At 41.3% G+C, this 18560-nt stretch overlaps 1 protein-coding gene across 2 annotated transcripts; it reads left to right on the top strand.

Annotated features, from left to right (window-relative positions):
- Positions 1-6: 6 nt before the first annotated feature.
- Positions 7-17544, top strand: fndc5b (fibronectin type III domain containing 5b). Of its 2 annotated transcripts, XM_020618096.1 has the most exons (6): positions 7-440; positions 5086-5204; positions 7372-7570; positions 13028-13117; positions 14482-14674; positions 15673-17544. In XM_020618096.1, the coding sequence occupies exons 1-5, from the start codon at positions 365-367 to the stop codon at positions 14619-14621; spliced, it is 624 nt and encodes a 207-aa protein (XP_020473752.1). In that variant the 5' UTR covers positions 7-364; the 3' UTR covers positions 14622-14674; positions 15673-17544. The 2 variants fall into 2 exon arrangements, with proteins under 2 accessions (XP_020473752.1, XP_020473753.1); XM_020618097.1 differs by lacking the exon at positions 5086-5204.
- The last annotated feature ends 1016 nt before the right edge of the window (positions 17545-18560 follow it).

The raw sequence follows: 18560 nt of genomic DNA, 5'->3' as shown, positions 1-18560 counted from the left end.
GAGACTAGCTGCTCTCTGCAGCACTCCCTTTACACTCTTCTCACCTTCTCTCGTAGTAAAAGCTTCTTCACGCAGCCGCCTCGTCACCAACAGCCCCACTGTCTGCAAATGATCTGAGGGCCATCGTTGAGGCTCCACCAGCAACCGAGACACGGAACACAGTATCGATCAACACCCCCTCCCCTGGCTCCCTCCTCTGGCTCTTGTGGCGCTTCTGCTGCAGCGTCCAACTTCAGGTGATCTTCGTCTCCTGCACAACAAGTCTCCTCTCCGCCACGATCCGGGATGCTTGCTCTCTCCCGTTAAATGGGATGTCATAAATGGGCCGCGCAGGATGTGAAGGCTCTCTAGAAGAAGGAGGAGGATGGCTAAAACAAGCTTGTCTGCGGCGGTGCTGCTGTTTCTGGCTGGGTTCCTCTCGGTACCCTTTGTTAACGCCGGTGAGTTTTACCACAGGTTGATGAGAGATGACCAGGAGTAAACAGGAGGTGGTGGTGTACTTGCTGATCAAACAACACATGCTGGTGTACAGTATTAGGCTGTAGTTTGGACACAGCAATCTAATGTGATGCATGCAGGACGTTACTGTGTATTGGATACCCTAGGGTAAACACCTGAACACCCTACATGACACATGGATGTGTTTGCGTGCGCTTGTGTGTGCGTATACGTGCGTCAGCATCAACATTATCACCAGCTAGGTAGAAACAATAAGCTTTGTAATGCCAAAAATGGCTGACACAAGTTCATGCTGTGTCAAGACTAGGGCGAATATCCTGCTGTATCGACCAAGCTTTCCCTCCTCAGTTTGGAGATTTGTTGTAATTTTGAAACTATATCATATTTGTTGTGGGACTGGTTCAAAAGGTTCTTGATTTTTAAGTGAAGTACACCTGCAAAATGTGCATCTAATTTAAGAAAACAGCATTATTAATACATGGCTTATTAATTCCATAGTGGATGGTCAGAAAATTGTGTATATTAGAATTGATCCAAACATGTGGTGGTTCCAGCTGTTTAGATGTGAAGATTTGTTTCTTTGTCATTTCTGACAAAGGAAATGAATATGTTTTGGACTGGACGAAACAAGACATGAAGATGTAACCTTGATAGTGGGCATGTTTGTCTCATTTTGTACTCATCCATTTCTCAGTTAATTAAGAAAATACTCTGGATTAATCAATAATGAAAATAATTTTTAATTGCAGCCTGCCTGGAAACTTGAGCTTCAGCAACTACAGTATCAATGTCCTGAATGGATAAGAACCAACACCTTACACAGCTGTCATCACCATATATCTTCTATGCTGGATATAGAACCTCATCTGTCAATCCAGTTATTATAAGTTAACTTATATTCATAGGTGGAAAAACATTCATTTCAGGAGCAAGATTTTGGTAACAGAGTGTCCTGATGATAAGCTGACAAATGACAGATGGTCCTTTGAAAAACCCAAATCTTGGCGATAAGATCATGTGATTTATCGCAGCCTCCAGAGATATTTGAATGTAGTTTAAAGATGGAGTTTTGTGTATCTGCAGCCAGTTTTTGGCTTTAAAGAATAGATGGGAATCTCTCTTTGTTTGATTGTACTGTCTGTCTCTCTCTCTCTCTTTTTCTGTGTGTGTGTTTGCTTGTGCTGGAAGATAAACAGTTGGACAACAGCTAGTCAAACAGGGAGTTCTATCAATGTATCACACGTACTGCAACGCACACCACACATCTGTGTCAGTAACCACATAGAGCCTTTGGGAACCACTGAGAGAGTTTGTCGCCCACCAAAAATTAAATTCACCAGCACTACTATGTGTATCACTCTAGTTTTCTCTGCTATATTCTGGTGATTGTGTTAGCATTGAACAAACATGGAGGAAGACAGAGAGAGAAAAAGAGACTGTGTTCTTCCTCCTGTAATATCATAATTTAACTCTGAACAAGACTCAGGCTGGGTGTACAATATTTGCAGAGGTGCCAGACAATGTGATGGTTTAATTAGCAAATAGTGACAGACTGAAGATTCTTCTGGTAATCTGGCAAATAAACAGAAAGAAAGAAAAAGCAGTGTAGTGTAATCAGAGACACATATACTTTAAATGCAACAAAAGGTTACACCTGGAGATGAGTCTGTACAGATGAACAGTATTAAAGTGACTCTGGTACTTTTGAAAGAAGTATTTTAGACAAAATGGAGGTTAGGTGTTAGGAATGAGGTGTTAGTTTTCAGACATTACTGTTTGTTCTACTGCTACTGTACATTTTAGCATTTAGCCTTATCCTAATTGCCTAACTGTGTCTACATTAGGTGCCACTTACTGAAAACACCACCTCCTACAGCAGAAACAAGCTGTAAACACAGCTGTGACATAGTATAGTATACTGTATGGTGATAGTGAATATCCCCGTCAAACAACAGTCCAGGGTCAATATCGGCAAACGAGCACAGCCAAGGGATCCAAAAACGGGAGGTCAAGAAGCTGGTCCAGTAGTCAGTACACAGAAGAAACATTCAACACTCAGGAGGGCTAGGCAGAAATCGGTAGTCAGGAAACAATCCGGGGTCAATAACATGAATCACTAAAGCAAGGATAATGCTGGAAAGTCTGCACGAAAACAAGAAGGCTGCTTATATTGGGGGGAAAACAGGTGCAAGCAATTAGCACTGATTACTGTAAAGAAACCATAACAGATAAACCTAGAACAGGAAATGGCGACAAAATAAGAGCCTAAAACAGGAATCGGTAGGACAAAACCCTTACAAGTTGTGTTTCTAGTCAGTTAAATTTTGCACTGGTTTGGTCTTTACTAACTAACTCCTTGGCTGCTAAATGTTGACCATATTCATCAGTCAGTGTGGTGGGTAATGCTGGACATAGAGTGTGAATGGCTTATTTGCTGAAAATAGCCGTCTGCTACTGCCAAAAACGACGCTAGTGAAAGTGGTGCGATTGAATCCAATGAGCTGGGTCAGATGAGAATTCTCTGTGGGTTTTTCATTTGCAGTGTTGGGCAGTAACTAGGTTTACATGTAAATTGTTACTGTAATTCAATTACAAAATAATTCTAATTCTAATCAGTTACTGAGAAAAAATATGCAAATAATTTGCAGTTATTAATCTAAATGTTGGTGATTACAAAGAGGTTACATCTGAATATATTCATTCCTGTAAAATGCTGAGAATAATATCCATTTTGCTGCTTTGCATCTTTTCGCCGTGCAGGGAAGCCTTCTTGTGGCATATTTAACATATGTCAACGTGGGTCATGAAAGCTGTTGGGACAAATTAGGATGGTGTTCAACAACCTGTCTCTACATCTAGGCTCTATTCATTGGGCAGCATGCATTAAATTTTGAACTTTGCTTTTGATTGTTTCTCTCATTTGACTTTGCACTGCCTCTCATCTGCCAGTCAAATCATCACACATTGCCCTAAGCATCCGTGACCATCTGACAACACCAAGGCAGGTGGTCACGTTGTCAGAAAAGAACGCTTTTCAATGCTGGAAATTCAACAGTATTTTCCCTTTTAAATCAGAAAAAGGTTTTGCTTGGTGCCCATTCAGTAGGCTACACATTTCAAAAGTAATATATTATGTAACTGAAGTTATGTTGAAAAACCTTTAATAAAAATTTGACAGCAATAAGTGTGGAGGTCTGTTGTGAGGTTTATGCTGCCTGGTTTAAATATATATTAGGACTTTTTGGCTTTATTGCCCAGTTGAAAACATTTTTAGAAAAGTAATCAAACAGTAATTAAAAGTAATTATTTACATTACTTGTATAAAGTAATTCAAATAGGTTACTTATTACATTTTTAGCAGGGTTACAGGTGATGTGTAACCTATTATATTTCTTCAGGCACTGCATACACACAAAGTAACCTTCCCAACACTGAATTTGGAGAGAGCACTTTCACATACTGAACAATACAAGTAGTAATGATCCATTGTTAGGATAAAAATATGAATTAAGTGGGACACAGTATACACCTGGAGGAGAAGGTAAAACTCAAACAAGTGTGTGGTCATTAACCATCATTTACAAAGAAAGACTGTTGTGAAAGCCCATGCAAACTGTACATTTAATATCCCAGACTGCCCCTAGTGGAGTGGTAATTCTGTTAGGAGAGATTTAGATTAAAAAAATAAAAAAAGAAAAAAAAGAAAACTTGAATAAACTTATGTGATTTTCCATTTTAAGTATTAATAGCACAGAACAGAATAAATGTACATTTGAAAGCTTATCCAGTGTACGTGTGTGTGTGCGTTTACATCAATAGGCATGTGTGTGTTCTCGTACTGCGTAAAGGTCTGATACTGATGGTACTTTTACAAGTTAGGCTCATGGGAAATACAGTCCTAACTGTGATCATAGAAGACCTTGAGTTGATCTCAACTTCCTCACTATATCACACACACACACCGCCATGTGTTTTTCTGCTTTTGCTTCCTTTACATTTGAGGAAGAAAGAAACTATCTTGAGCAACAAACACATTGCATTCTGGGATCTGAGCTTTTTGTTTGCTCAAACCTTAACACCTGTTGGCAGTATGACAGAGAAAATACTGTACATCCCCAATCCTCATGAGTTTAATGAGATGTGTAGGAGAAAACAGTGAGAGAATGATGTCATGGGAAAAGTGGAAAAGATGGGAAAGGTGGAGAAATGTGTGTGTTAAAGAGAGAAACACCGTCACAGTTGAGAAGGAGCAGCTTTTGAAGGGAAAACACAAGAATAGAGCCCTGCGATGGATTGGCGACCTGTCCAGGGTGTACCCCGCCTTCGCCCGAATGCCGGCCGGGATTGGCTCTGGCCCCCCCCCCCCGGTGACCCCGTTCAGGGACTAAGCGGTAGAAAATGAATGAATGCATGAACACAAGAATAGGCCTGGTATTATTCAAAAAAGAGTAATTTGTAGGTAGGGAAGAGAGCAAGAGAACAGAATTCAAAGAAAGATGTGTGAAGATGCTTGTTGAGGTCCATGTTTTAGCATCTACTGTATGCACTGCAAGGCATAAAGACAGAATGTTCATGATCTGTCTCTTCTAATTTGTTTCCCATGGCCATGCTGCATGTGTGCGTCAGACACCCTGTTGTCAGCTCCACTTAATGTGACCATCAGAGAGCTTGAGGTCAACTCTGCCGTGGTCACATGGGAAATCTTGGAGGGGGACCCTGTTATTGGATTCGCCATCACCCAGCAGGTATCTCTATGTGTGTCCTTCATATGAGTCTTGTAGAAAGTGAAAACTATGGAAATTGTTTAAATCAGAGGTTTTCAACCGATGAAGAGCAAGCAAGGCATGAGGCAGGGAAATCTAAGAACCTTAGCTAGTTAGACCACTGATTTGTGCTGCTCACCAATACAGTCAATTGGTGGTGCAGCAACAGCAGCAGCTGCTGCTCATGGAGACAGTTAATATACTTTAAACCCTTAACACAACTTTTCAAAGTCATAACTCAGTCATTCCTGAAAGGTATAGCTGGTGTTCCTGGAAAAACTACCGAGAGGAAGCTCAACACTGAAAGTAGCCAAATGAAGAAATCCCATCCTTTTGTTCTGTATTCTCTCAAAAACACAATGCACACTGCCTGGCTACTTAAAGATTTTAGGAAAATAACAGATCCCCCCTTCCAAACAAAAGAAAACCAATAATTACCTGTCCAGCAGAAATACAGCCACCATGGAATCACTTTTCAGCCCCGTTTGTTCTCTCAGTTGTCGTCGTCATTGAAAGCCTACACCAGTGTCAATTCTGGTTTTACTTCTTGCAGCATCCAATTTCTTTTTAGTTGCAACTTTCTCGAATACGATCTCTGTTTCTGAATGAAAGCTGCTGTGGTACCTTCTGTGCCATAGCTTGCTACCTTTATCTATAAATCAGGGTGGCAGCACATCTGCTTGCAACTGCAATGCTTTGTGGGAGATTCTTGACTCACACAACGAGTGCAAGGGCAGAGTGTGTGCGAGTAGGAAGCTAGGTTGACTGGCAGAAAGGCTGTTCCAATGGTTTTGTTTGGGATAAGTAAATTTATTGGTCAGGCTTTTTTCAACCAGAATACTATAGATGGGAGATTTTTTTCTTTATGTTGTCAGTGCATTTAATGGATTCATTGCCATTGGGATGAAAAGGGAATTTTAAGAAATGTAAAATGGATTGGGCTGCATGTTTCTGTCCAAACCCGACCTGTGTCCAAGAGTGTGGTGTCCAAACCCAACCCAGACCCAACAAGCTTATACTATATATAATGTCCAAACCCGACCCAAGCCCGATGCAGTTGAGTTTGTATGGTGTTTTTCCCCTTATCATTAAATGTAGCAGACATTTGAGTGCTCCAGCCCTCTAGCCTAAAGTTTGACCTACATGTCTGAACCTGAACGGGATCTGAACATAATTTCTAAATTTCTGGCTGAAGTGGGCTGTACCCTGGTTATTGACAGGTCCCATTGGGCTCAGTTCAGGTATCCACAGTCTAGTGCCATGTAAAGATTCTGACATTAAGAACCAGTTGCTGCCAGTCATGTTTAATATTTATGACCCATATTGTCAGACTATGAAAACCACAAATGTACATAAAATAAGCAACAAAACATGAGCAATTACAAGTTCTGAGAAGTCAAAATGTTGCAGTCAAATAGTTGTAGATACACTTGCAAATACATTTCAAATGTACATTTTGTCTACATGCAGCTTTAATAGGCTGAATTTCCCTTCCTTAATTACCTGGTAAATAAAAATGCCTCTGAGGAGGCTTGCTCTTGATCTAGCAGGAACCAATTGACCTAAGCAAGCATTCCTAGCTGGATAATAATGCACATTTCAAGCAGAGCACACAAGACCAGAGAAGTACTTTGTTTCTTTAAGCTTAACTACATTGCAGAGAAACCCTGCCTTTTCCCCAACCATTGACCAAGAGAGATGAGTATCCATTTGCACTATATCAGCCCTAGCCAGAAGACCAGCTGAGCTTTCATAAGAGAAATCATCTTTTTAGTCACCAGAAATCTGTATTTGGTAATGCTCGCATCTGGTGTGTGTCTGCTAACTAGAAATCCCTTTTACAATATATTGCCTTGAGGAAGCAGGGTGAAGCTGAACCTGTGACTTCAGTTAAAGTGATATACAGTTTTGATATTGTGTCGCAATGTTATCTTGACATTTCAACCTTTTTAACTCAAAGACATTTCACATAGTAAATGGTTTCCCCAGAAACTAGTTCTTAGAAAAACAGTGCTTTGATACATCAGTTTAACCCTGACACTGACCCTGCTGAGGCGGCACCAAAGACAAGAGAGAATTTCCCTGCAGGGATCAGTAAAGTAACCTGACGTTTTCTTTCTGTGCTCTTCTGTTTCCCACTCATCTGCAGAAGAAGGATGTACGCATGCTAAGGTTCATCCAGGAGGTGAACACCACCACACGTTCATGTGCATTGTGGGATCTGGATGAGGACACCGAGTACATCGTCCATGTTCAGAGCATTAGCATGGGAGGTAGCAGCCCCCCGAGTCAGCCTGTTCTCTTCAGAACACCCAAAGAATCGGAGAAGATGGCATCTAAGAGCCCAGGTGAGTGGCCACAATACTTACCTACGTAGAACTCATTTTTGTTTTTATGGAGGTTGGGGGTTAGGTTGCAATGATCAGCCTTCCACATACAATATGTGCAGTATGAGTTTGCAGAGCACATGCTACAAACATACAGTATCTATAGTATAGGCAGACAATTAAAATTCAATAAATGCATATGTGCAATAAATGCATACAAACACAAGTATAAAAGCAAGTGGAACAGAAGCACTTATGCATAAACACAAGAGTACTCACCGAGTAAACAAATGTTCTACTTCTCTGTCTTTCCTTGCTGACACACATGTCCATATGCACCCCACACACGCACACACACACACACACACACACACACACACACCTATCTTCCATACAATGTATTGTTCTTATTCTCGAACACAGAGGCAGCTGTTATCTGGAGCGGCTTGTAGTACATCCAACTTTATCATGTCCGACCCAGTTGCAGTGCCGAGTGCAGCTGCTTCAGAGGGATGTAGCAAATGCTGAATACTCATCAGCAGCAAGGTGATAAGAGAAGAACAGTGCACAGCGGGGAGCAGTGTATTACCTAGAAACGCCCACTGTGGGAGCTTGTTGTGGTCCATTTTTTTCTCCTTTGTCAAACTGTGTTCTTGAACAAGTAGTTTAATCCAAAAACAGGGCATTTACCACCTGAAAATTTTATCTGGTTTCATTTCCACAGGCCTGCACACACCGTTTTGGCATGGGGAACAATCCTAAGTTTGAAAGACCTGTTGTGTGAAGGCTGAAAAACTATGATTGGACAGTCACTGACACTTACAAATTTTGCTATAAAACAAAAGCAATTAAATGTATTGTCTATGTATTGCACTTGATCAGATGACAACAACCAGCCAACCTTCACAAATAACTGTCAGTGAGAAACAGTTACAGCTGCGCAGGCAGTGTTTTATTGACAAGTGCAAAATGTCACATTGATGAGGGCTTAGCACTAAAAATGGAGACACTTTATAAAAGTCTTGAACAAGGTGAAATTATTCATAGAAATGTGAAAACATCACACACCTGTGGTTGTTAAGACAGAATATTTGACCAGATTATGTGTTCCTGTAGCTTTATTTAGCAGTCTATGTGAAACTATGTGACATAGGTTTTTAGTGGGACTGTTTGGCTCGATATCGAGGGGCTGACTCATTTTGTTTGCAGCGACTTTGATGGAAGTTTCCAGTGTGCACAGTGAATGCGTGTGTGTGCATCCGTGTTCGTGGAAACATTCATTAGCTGCGCTGATTAAATCTCCAAGCCATTACTGCCCTCCTCCCCTAATCAACTTGACACCATTTAGTATCTGCAGTCACAATAATGCAACACACAAACTGACTGAGTTTCTGTCTGTCCATACAGCTTTCTTCCTATCTGCCTAGGTCTCTGTCTGTATCTGTCTGTAGCTCATATCCAATGAAAGCTTTATAATGCAAAAATCGTGAATGAATTGAGGAGTGTAATTTTTGTGGCTTGTGTCTTTATGTTGTTATTACATTATATTGGGAGGTACAAATACTGCAGTTTTTTCCCTTGGCAGTAAAATGTTACATAGTCTCGAGTGTCTGGAATAATTTAAGTTCTAATTTATCTCTTACAATCTACTGAGCAGTGTGCTCCTCTGCAGCCTGCTCCACACTCACACTGTTACATTCACATACAGTATGGAGGACTCACTTGTTCTTCACAATACAGCTGCATTATACTGGCTTCTTTAGGTCATGAACGGCAGGTATAAATATGTAATGATGTTTTGGGTCAATGCTTTCTTCATAAAATGAGAAGAACAGTTACACTGACTCCACAGTCAATTCCAGTTATGACAACATACACTTATTATTGAAATATAATATTAGTTAATTGTACAAAAACTAAATGTAATGCAAGTTTTGGATTTTTTTGTCTCAAATTATGTGAAAAACAACAACTTTCACAAATAATTTGATTATAACCTTATGTAAGCTACTGTTGCCTTTTATATTAAACACTGTAAGCAGGTTATGTGGCTTTTATTCTGCCTCTGCTCCGGAAATATTCATGGCCGGAGGCATTATGTTTTCGGATTGTCTGTCCATCAGTCAGTGTCTGTCCAGCCCAGGATGAACTGATTAGATTGTGCTGGTCAAAGGTCAAAGTCAGTGACCTCACATCTGTCCATGAAGTTGACTGGTTGGCAGAGACATACAACCATGAAACAGTAGCTAAATCTGTAACTTGATTAACAGACACCTGGCACTTTTTCAGATTGCTCCCTTGTATCAATCCAGCTTAGTGTATTTTATGTCCATATTTTGGATGATTCTTGTAAAGGGATCAAAGGTCACAGGGTGACCTGAAAGTAAAGTGTTTGACAAAATAGCGACATGGCTTATGATGTAATGTCAGTGTCTACTGAGGTTTACTAATGTTCTGTGCCTCAATAATACAAGATGCCTAAACTTGCCAAGGGCATCACGGAGTCCAGAGCGACTTCACAACCACTCTGCATTTACTTGGTCTGCTGATACCCCTAACGTCATGAAGAGGCAGTGTGCAGTTTCCATGCAGAGAGACATACAAGTAGACCTCAAACCACAGCTTCATATCATACACAACCCAAGACTGTTTAAATCAGAGAGCTGTCTATCAGAGTCCTGGCTTCACAAGAGAAACATGTTATCTAAACTGCTCAAAAAAATAAGGGAACACTTAAATCACACATCAGACCTTATTCAAGTTATTATTCAAGTACTTTCTAATGTACATTGTATGATTTGTTCAGAACAAAATGACATAACAACAGTCAATGGACACCAAATCATCACCCATGGATGGGGGGCTGTGTTCAAAATCACACTGAAAATCAAAGTGAAAATTGAAATCACAGGTTCATCCAAATTGTGTGAATTTCATCCCAGCAACTCATAATGTGACTCAGAAGTGTGTATGGCCCCCGTGTGCCTGTATACACTCCCGACAACGTCTGCACATGCTCCTGATGATTAAGTGGATGGTGTACTGTCGGATCTCCTCCCAGACCTGGATCAGGGCTTTCAGTGAGTGCCTGGAAAGTCTGTGGTGGTACTTGGTGGTGTTGGATACACAATACAAAATGTCCCATACACATTCAATTGGATTTAGGTCAGGGGAACTTGAGGAGCCGGTCAATGGCATCAATGCCTTCATCTTCCAGGGACTGCCTACTCATTCTGGCCACACGAGGCCGGGCATTGTCCTGCACCAGGAGGGACCCAGAGTCCACTGCACCAGCAAAAGGTCTGACAGTCGCTCTGAGGATTTCATCCTGGTACCTCACAGCTATCAGGGTACTGTTGGCTATGACATGGAGGTCTGTGTGGCCCTCCAAGGATATGCCTCCCCAGACCAGCACCTACCCACCACCAATCCGGTCATGCTTGGTGACCGGTCACCAGCATAACATTCACCACGACGTCTCCAGACTCTTTCACACCTGTCATACAAACCTGCCTTCATCTGTGAAGAGAACAGGGTGCCAGTGGCAGGCTTGCCAATTCTGATGTTCTCTGGCAAATGCTACATGGTTTTTGGCCATGAACACAGGTCATACTAGAGGATGTTGGGCCCTCATGCCACCCTCATGGAGTCTGTCTGACAGTTTAGTCAGAAACATGCACACCATTAGCTCCTGGAAGTCATTTCGTAGAGCTCTCACAGTGCTCCTCCTGCTCCTCCTTGCACAAAGGAGCAGGTACCAGTCCTGCTGCTGGGTTGTTGCTCTGCTACAGCCCTGTCCAGCTCGCCTAGTGTAACGGCTGGTCTCCTGCTATCTCCTACCGTGCTGGTATACGCATGCACTCACACGCTGGGAGGCACAGCGAACCTTCTTGTGAATGCACGTATAGATGTGCCATCTTGGAGTAACTGGACTACGTGAGCAACCTGACTTGGCTGCAGGTACTGCTTCAAGCTACCAGTTGTGACAAGGACGCTAGCAAAACACAAAACCTGAGAAGAATCAGTCAGGAAGGATAAGGAGAGACCATTTGTCTGTGGTCACTATAGCCAGAACCATTTTGGGGGTTGTCCTGCTTTTGCCTCTCCATTGCACCTGTTGTCACTTTCATTTGCACTAAAGCAGGTGAAACTGATTCACAGTCACTTGTGCTTCCTAAATGGACTGATTGATATTCCTGAAGTTTAACTGACTTGGTCTTAAACTGTGATGATCACGTGTTCACTTAATTTTTTTAGCAGCGTACTATTGCCAGTTTATTGGAGTATAACCACCCCTCTGTCAATCCTGAGGCCTCAGCTTCAGCTTCAGCTCAGAGGGATCACCATGGCAACAGAAGACCTGAGAGCAAGGTGGGCCAGAGGAGCAGTATCATCCTTGACTCATTCAGCCACTTAAGATACAACAGTGTCCCAAAAAGACCAGCCTTATGGAGAACTCACCCCTCCCTAAAATTCACATCCACATGTAACTAGTCATACATACTTCAAAATGAAAGCAAACATTTAGCTTCTTTTTAATACTAAAATGATTGTGCTGAAGTTTGAGCTGAAGCCTTCTTGTTATCTTAGTGATTAAACACATCCAGTGAGAAACAGCTCTACTAGCACAATGCTTGCAGTTTGGTGCCATTTGAAAAGCTAGTCATAAACTCCCAGTCATTATAAATGGGCCAGGTATTCCTTAACAGCATCATTATGGCACCCTATTGAATAACTTGCAGTATTTTATTTACCTCTAAGTTTAAATTAAATGCAATGCTGTCTTCTGTCACCGGCTAAATGTTCTGTTCTGTGTTTTCATTACACTACATTATGGATATTTTATTGCACTGGGATTTTATTTGCTGTGGCAGTTCCATAACCTGCAGCAGTAAGCTTTAGTAAAACAATGCTCCATATACAGTATAAAGTTAGTATCTACACCTTTCTACCAGTGTGTGGTCAGCACTTCCTTTAAGAATATTTATATCGCCTTAAAATGCAAGCACAGACAAATCAGTGGCAGTGATGTCTTTAGTTTGTTTGTTCAGCCCTTTTCTAAGCTGGCAGCGGGAGAGAGTTTGACCAGGGCCATGAGGCGTGCTGTTGGCGACATGGACTGAGAGGTTGTAGGGGGCTGTGTTGAAACCTTTAACTCTGTGATTGATGTTATCCTGCAGCTGCCAGAGTCTTGTCAGCAAGAGAAACACATTGAGTCACTGGATAGCAATACAGTGAGCTCGGTTTCTGTAGACCTCTGCGCTCACTTAGCTGTAATTACACTGACCAGAGTGGAGAATTTACACCAGGTGGCCTCTCTGCTCTCCTGTCGCTCAGTTTGATACTTTTATTTTTCCCTGCAGAGTTTCAGAGTGATGGCAATTTCACATTTGCACTTTGGGGCAATGAATCACAGTGTCCTCAGTAGCACTTCGTTGACTCTGTCTGTCTGTGTATGTGTGTGTGTTCTCTCTCCAGACGAGGTGACGATGGAGGAGTTTGGTAAGGCTGCCCAGCTGAGGGCTGGAGAACTCATCATCATTGTAGTGGTGCTCGTCATGTGGGCAGGTAATACTCCTCTTTAGCAATACACATTTATCACTGCTGACTTAATAGGAATCCACTGACTTTAGGGCAAATAAGCTCCCTGACTGAGGTCTTATTACTGCAGGAGACAAACACACTGGAGGTGATATCACCTCTCTCTCTCTCTCTCTGATGACAGATTTGTGCCTTTTGGGGCTTGAAATGATATAAAGCTGATCTGTGTGCTTTGTGGGTCATTCCAGCTCATTAAGTCCAAGTTTTAATTATTTATGCACATCAACAACAAGCAACTGTAGACTGTAGCAACTTGTCATCTCTACAGCTGTGTCTCTAGCCTGGCTAAAACTGATTTAAGCCATTAATGGTATGTACACATGCATAGAGTTACTTCCTTTGCTCAGTTATTCAAGTCACTTGTTTGCGTTGACATGGCAGTTAAAAAATGTACAAACTTAGAGTAACATGGAGAAGCTCAGACTGCCAGGTGTACTCCACATCTCGCTGCTTTCACTTTTAGCTCCAACAGGCTGCAGAAACTCTGACTCACACACTACAATGAGGACATATTGATGTCAAGAAAAAACATGTCAGTCAACTTATTTTTACTATTGAGAGTATTTAGATAGAAGCTGCTGCTCAGTCAAAGTGGGAGAATTTAGCTGACGGTTTAAACTTACTTTTACATAAAAGTTTATTTTTGTGCTGATGGACTAGAAAATATATGACAAGAAACATTCTGCTAGCTTCCTGGAAGTGAGAAGTTTGAACTCCAGATAAAAGGAAGGCAGCATGGGGAGAGAAAAACTGAAAGCGTTTTTCAGTTTGTAATTGGGCCTGTGTGTGGCATGCTGCGGAATACCACAGTGAGATATCCCATTTTTGCTTTTGTTACTGCGAGCAGAGGCAGCAGAACATTGAAGCCCATTTAGGCCAGATTCAATCCTCTACACTCTAACACTCTCTCCTCCATTGTTAGAAATTATTCTTTGTTGGGGGGGCGGTTCTATTTCTCTTCTCTTTTATAACTGCCATGTTTTTTTAATCATTTGGACTGAGGCCAGGCTTTACATGGCAATCTCAACATCTAGTTCATATCTCTGCACGTTCCACGGTAAAACAGATAAATATCCAGAACATATTGTGTTACTGTGTATTTAATATTTCATGGTGTACTTCAATATTCAGGTCAGATTACTGCAATTTCAGAATGCATTTCACGCTTGACGCAAATATACAGTGCTTCTAATGGAAACACTGTGCTAAAAAAAAAAAATGTCAATAGTAGTCAGTAGTAAAGAACAGTCCTACACCCAAGCGCCTACAATACCACAAGTTTTTACTTTTTCGCTGTCATTCCAATAAATAATTGTTAATTTGTCTCCCAGGGGTGATTGCCCTGTTTTGTCGTCAGTATGACATCATCAAAGACAATGAGCCCAACAACAACAAGGACAAAGCCAAGAACTCCTCAGAATGCAGTACTCCTGAACATCCACAAGAGGGGCTACTGCGCAGCAATGTCTAAGACCAGCCCTGCATCGCTTGCTGCAATAACCAACTCCTCAAGCCTCAGGATAGGTGATAGCTCTTATTATATATGAAACCTCAGAGAAATACTTTGAGTATTAATGACTACATTTGTGACCAGGAGTGTTGTCCTATTTGTTTAGGTACCGGAGTGCACCAATGATGCACGCGTTTGTGCAAGTGCACGGTTACGTTGTGGCTCATTTTGAGGGCTAAACATTGTTCCTACATTGGAGAGTTCACATACAACTATAACTGTCCACACAATCAAATGTTAGACTGGCTTTAATCTCTGCTGTAGTAGAATAATGTTAATGAGTAGCCAGTTGTCAGTGGATCAGTGGTATAGCCACAGAAATTCTTGAATATTCATGTGAATGCATGAGAAAACAGTAACATATGATTACAGGACTTGTAACGCCTGCACTACTTTCAGTTGCTGTTGCTAGCCTGCACTGTACCCATGCTGATTTCAGATGCATTTTGCTCCCAGTGTCACCATTTCTAGTTGGCTAGTAAACATTGGTAGAAACCAAACTGTTAGCTAGCCCGAGGGGGCCATGGCTCTGGTTTTATTATAGCTGTTAACTAATGTTACATCATCAGAAATTTTTACTGTTTTAACTGGTCCAAAAATGAAAGGATGCTTTGCTGTCTTTTCATTTTATTAGTTAATGTTAGATAGCAACACGGCTATATTTACTGTGTTGCTGAAAAGATACTGGCAGCTACCAGCAGCTTTTAAGGTGGAATGCTTTCTTGCCTGTAGCTCTGTGCATGATTTGACATCATAAATAAATCAGCACACGTTAAATTTCAAATAAGACAACTTAGACCATTCCCATTTTTCAAAATTGGTTTTGTTGAGGGACATATCCTTAACTAATGATTGGATTGCAAATATTCCTTCTCCTCACTTGGAGAAATAAAGTGGCGGAGCATCGTTCTGGTGCGCTCTGGCAGCACTACACCTGCGTTTGTGACCCAGTAAATACTTTTGTTTGTTACTGATCTTTGTTTCTCTTATACAATAACATTGTTTCTTTCAGACCCTGAGACCAACAGAAAGCCATTCTCAGACATCATCATACTGAAGAACAGATCAACCATTACAGAAACTTTACTTCACCGAATGAAGCATTCTTCTAGTACAACTGACACCAATCTGAACCTGCTGAATCAAAGACGGCAAAGAATCAAGCAGAAAACAGAAGAGGACAAAACTTCATTCACAAGTGTTGTGACCAAATCTAGACTGAACTAGACTTGTGTGACAGCCAATGCAGACACAAGATATAAAATGGCTCAAAGCACCGGAGGAGGTGTCATTTTTTTCTTAACAAGAACTGCTTGATTCATATGTTCAACCAAACACCAGTGGGATCGAATCCCACATCAAACATGACTGAGTGATTTGTCTTCAACTTCAGGTTTGTATCACAGATGGGAGAAATGTAGACTGCCTCACAAGAATAGCTGGTCATTCTAGTCCAGGTATCATTGAGCACACAACAAAACAAGCTAAGCTGTGTTTTGAACTAAGGACTTTCCCTTTTTCTATCTGTCTTTGTGCCATTACCCCCCTTTCTGTCTTTATTACAGACCCGAGCAGCTCATCTCTCTCCCTGTCTCTTTGCGTTGGTGTCTCTCTAATAAGCACATTGCAGTTTGGTGCTCCTCCTGTTGTGATTGTTTGAGCCCTCACAATCTCGATCTTGAGTATGGTATTATTTTGTTATTGGATCAGTAGCATTACACACTGAGTCTTGTCCCCTGCTTTTCTCTCCCTCCATATCATCAATTAAAGGATGCATCTGTTTTTCTGTCACCGCTCTGCACTGGAACCTTAATGCAGGTGTCAGTTTGTGGATAAAATCTGACATATTTTACAGAGCCCAATATTTTCTAAAATGAGTTTGGTGACTTTGTGTGAATACAGCCACGATTCAGGCAAAGTTCAAGGATTGACCTGGCAGTCTCCCATCAAAGTGGTGCCACACTCCCAATCAAACATTTACAGAAACATCCAGGTTGGAAATGCAGAAGTTAATTTCATGGTCAAACTTTTTAAAAGACTGGCATGATTGGAAAATTCTTAATTTTGGTCATATTGAGGCTCATAACTGTACATTCAGGAGGATATGCTCTCTTCCGCAGCAGGATGTACAGGGACTAAGGATGGAGATATGCAGGAAATAATTCCTAATGAAATATACTGTATGCAGTGGGCAAGTGTTGGTTGGGTTTCCACTCAGTTTTGGCTGAAGACTGATGCCCCTTTAGAGGTGCCTGGCACATAGCTGAACCACTTAGGTGTGTGGCTGAACCTAGTTGTAAAAAATAAACCATTTTCATTTTGCAGAGGTCATTTACATGGCTCCTGAGTGCTCAGACCATCATGGCATGGGATAGAGTGAAAATGCATTATACCGAAGTATAAATGCTTTAAAATGTGATTACCCAAACTGCGAGCACATTGAAAAGTTACACGAATGTGTATTGATTAGTTAAACTATTAACATCTTTAGTCATTGTGTTCATTATTTAAAAAAGAACACCCAATTGCCTGGGCACAATTCACAGCAACGTATACAACTCAGTGGTGTCTTTCTGCCTTCAGAGCAGAAAGTCTAGCATTTTAATAAATCCTTAAAAAAGTAATGCCTACATTCATGTGGACCGTGCCCTGCGGGGGGTATGGGTATCCAAGGGTTAACTGTAACGCATCAGGCTTATCCACAGATATTGCTCATCAAGACCCCAGCATAGTGGACCGTTATTGGTAGATCCTTGGAGCTAAAACTAACCAGCATGCTTTCATTTGCTCTGAAATAAGTAACCACTTTGTCAGAAAATTTATTTATGACAATTTAAATTATATTTTTGATAAATATTTGTCATTTAATAAGTTCAGACACTTGCTGGTTACAGCTTTTTTTGTCATACCATGAATTTTGTATAATTGTTATTCAAATTTTATAGAACAAATTATAAATACATTAAAGTGCTAGATCTTAAATATTTTGATGATAGTAAATGAAATGTAATTTATTTTGGGTCAATCCCACATACGGTGGGTACGGAAAGTATTCAGACCCCCTTAAATTTTTCACTCTTTGTTATATTGCAGCCATATGCTAAAATCATTTAAGTTCATTTTTTTCCTCATTAATGTACACACAGCACCCCATATTGACAGAAAAACACAGAATTTTTGACATTTTTGCAGATTTATTAAAAAAGAAAAACTGAAATATCACATGGTCATAAGTATCCAGACCCTTTGCTCAGTATTTAGTAGAAGCCCCCTTTTGAGCTAATACAGCCATGAGTCTTTTTGGGAATGAGGCAACAAGTTTTTCACACCTGCATTTGGGGATCCTCTGCCATTCCTCCTTGCAGATCCTCTCCAGTTCTGTCAGGTTGGATGGTAAACGTTGGTGGACAGCCATTTTCAGGTCCCTCCAGAGATGCTCAATTGGGTTTAAGTCAGGGCTCTGGTTGGGCCATTCAAGACCAGTCACGGAGTTGTTGTGAAGCCACTCCTTCGTTATTTTAGCTGTGTGCTTAGGGTCATTGTCTTGTTGGAAGGTGAACCTTCGGCCCGGTCTGAGGTCCTGAGCACTCTGGAGAAGGTTTTCGTCCAGGATATCCCTGTCCTTGGCCGCATTCATCCTTCCCTCGATTGTAACCAGTCGTCCTGTCCCTGCAGCTGAAAAACCCCCCCATAGCAGGATGCTGCCACCACCATGCTTCACTGTTGGGACTGTATTGGACAGGTGATGAGCAGTGCCTGGTTTTCTCCACACATACTGCTTAGAATTAAGGCCAAAAATGTCAGGGCCACTCGGTGGCCGCTGCCTCTCCTCTGTCTTTTTCTCCTCTGCTCTCTCTATCCTGTGGGCTCTGCACCTCAGCTATGTTGCATTCCAGTAAT

This window comes from Monopterus albus, unplaced genomic scaffold (genome assembly GCF_001952655.1).
Source record: "Monopterus albus unplaced genomic scaffold, M_albus_1.0 scaffold200.1, whole genome shotgun sequence".
Lineage (NCBI taxonomy): Eukaryota > Metazoa > Chordata > Actinopteri > Synbranchiformes > Synbranchidae > Monopterus > Monopterus albus.
Note: the sequence above shows the minus strand (reverse complement) of the source record. Positions and strands in the feature narration are given on the sequence as shown.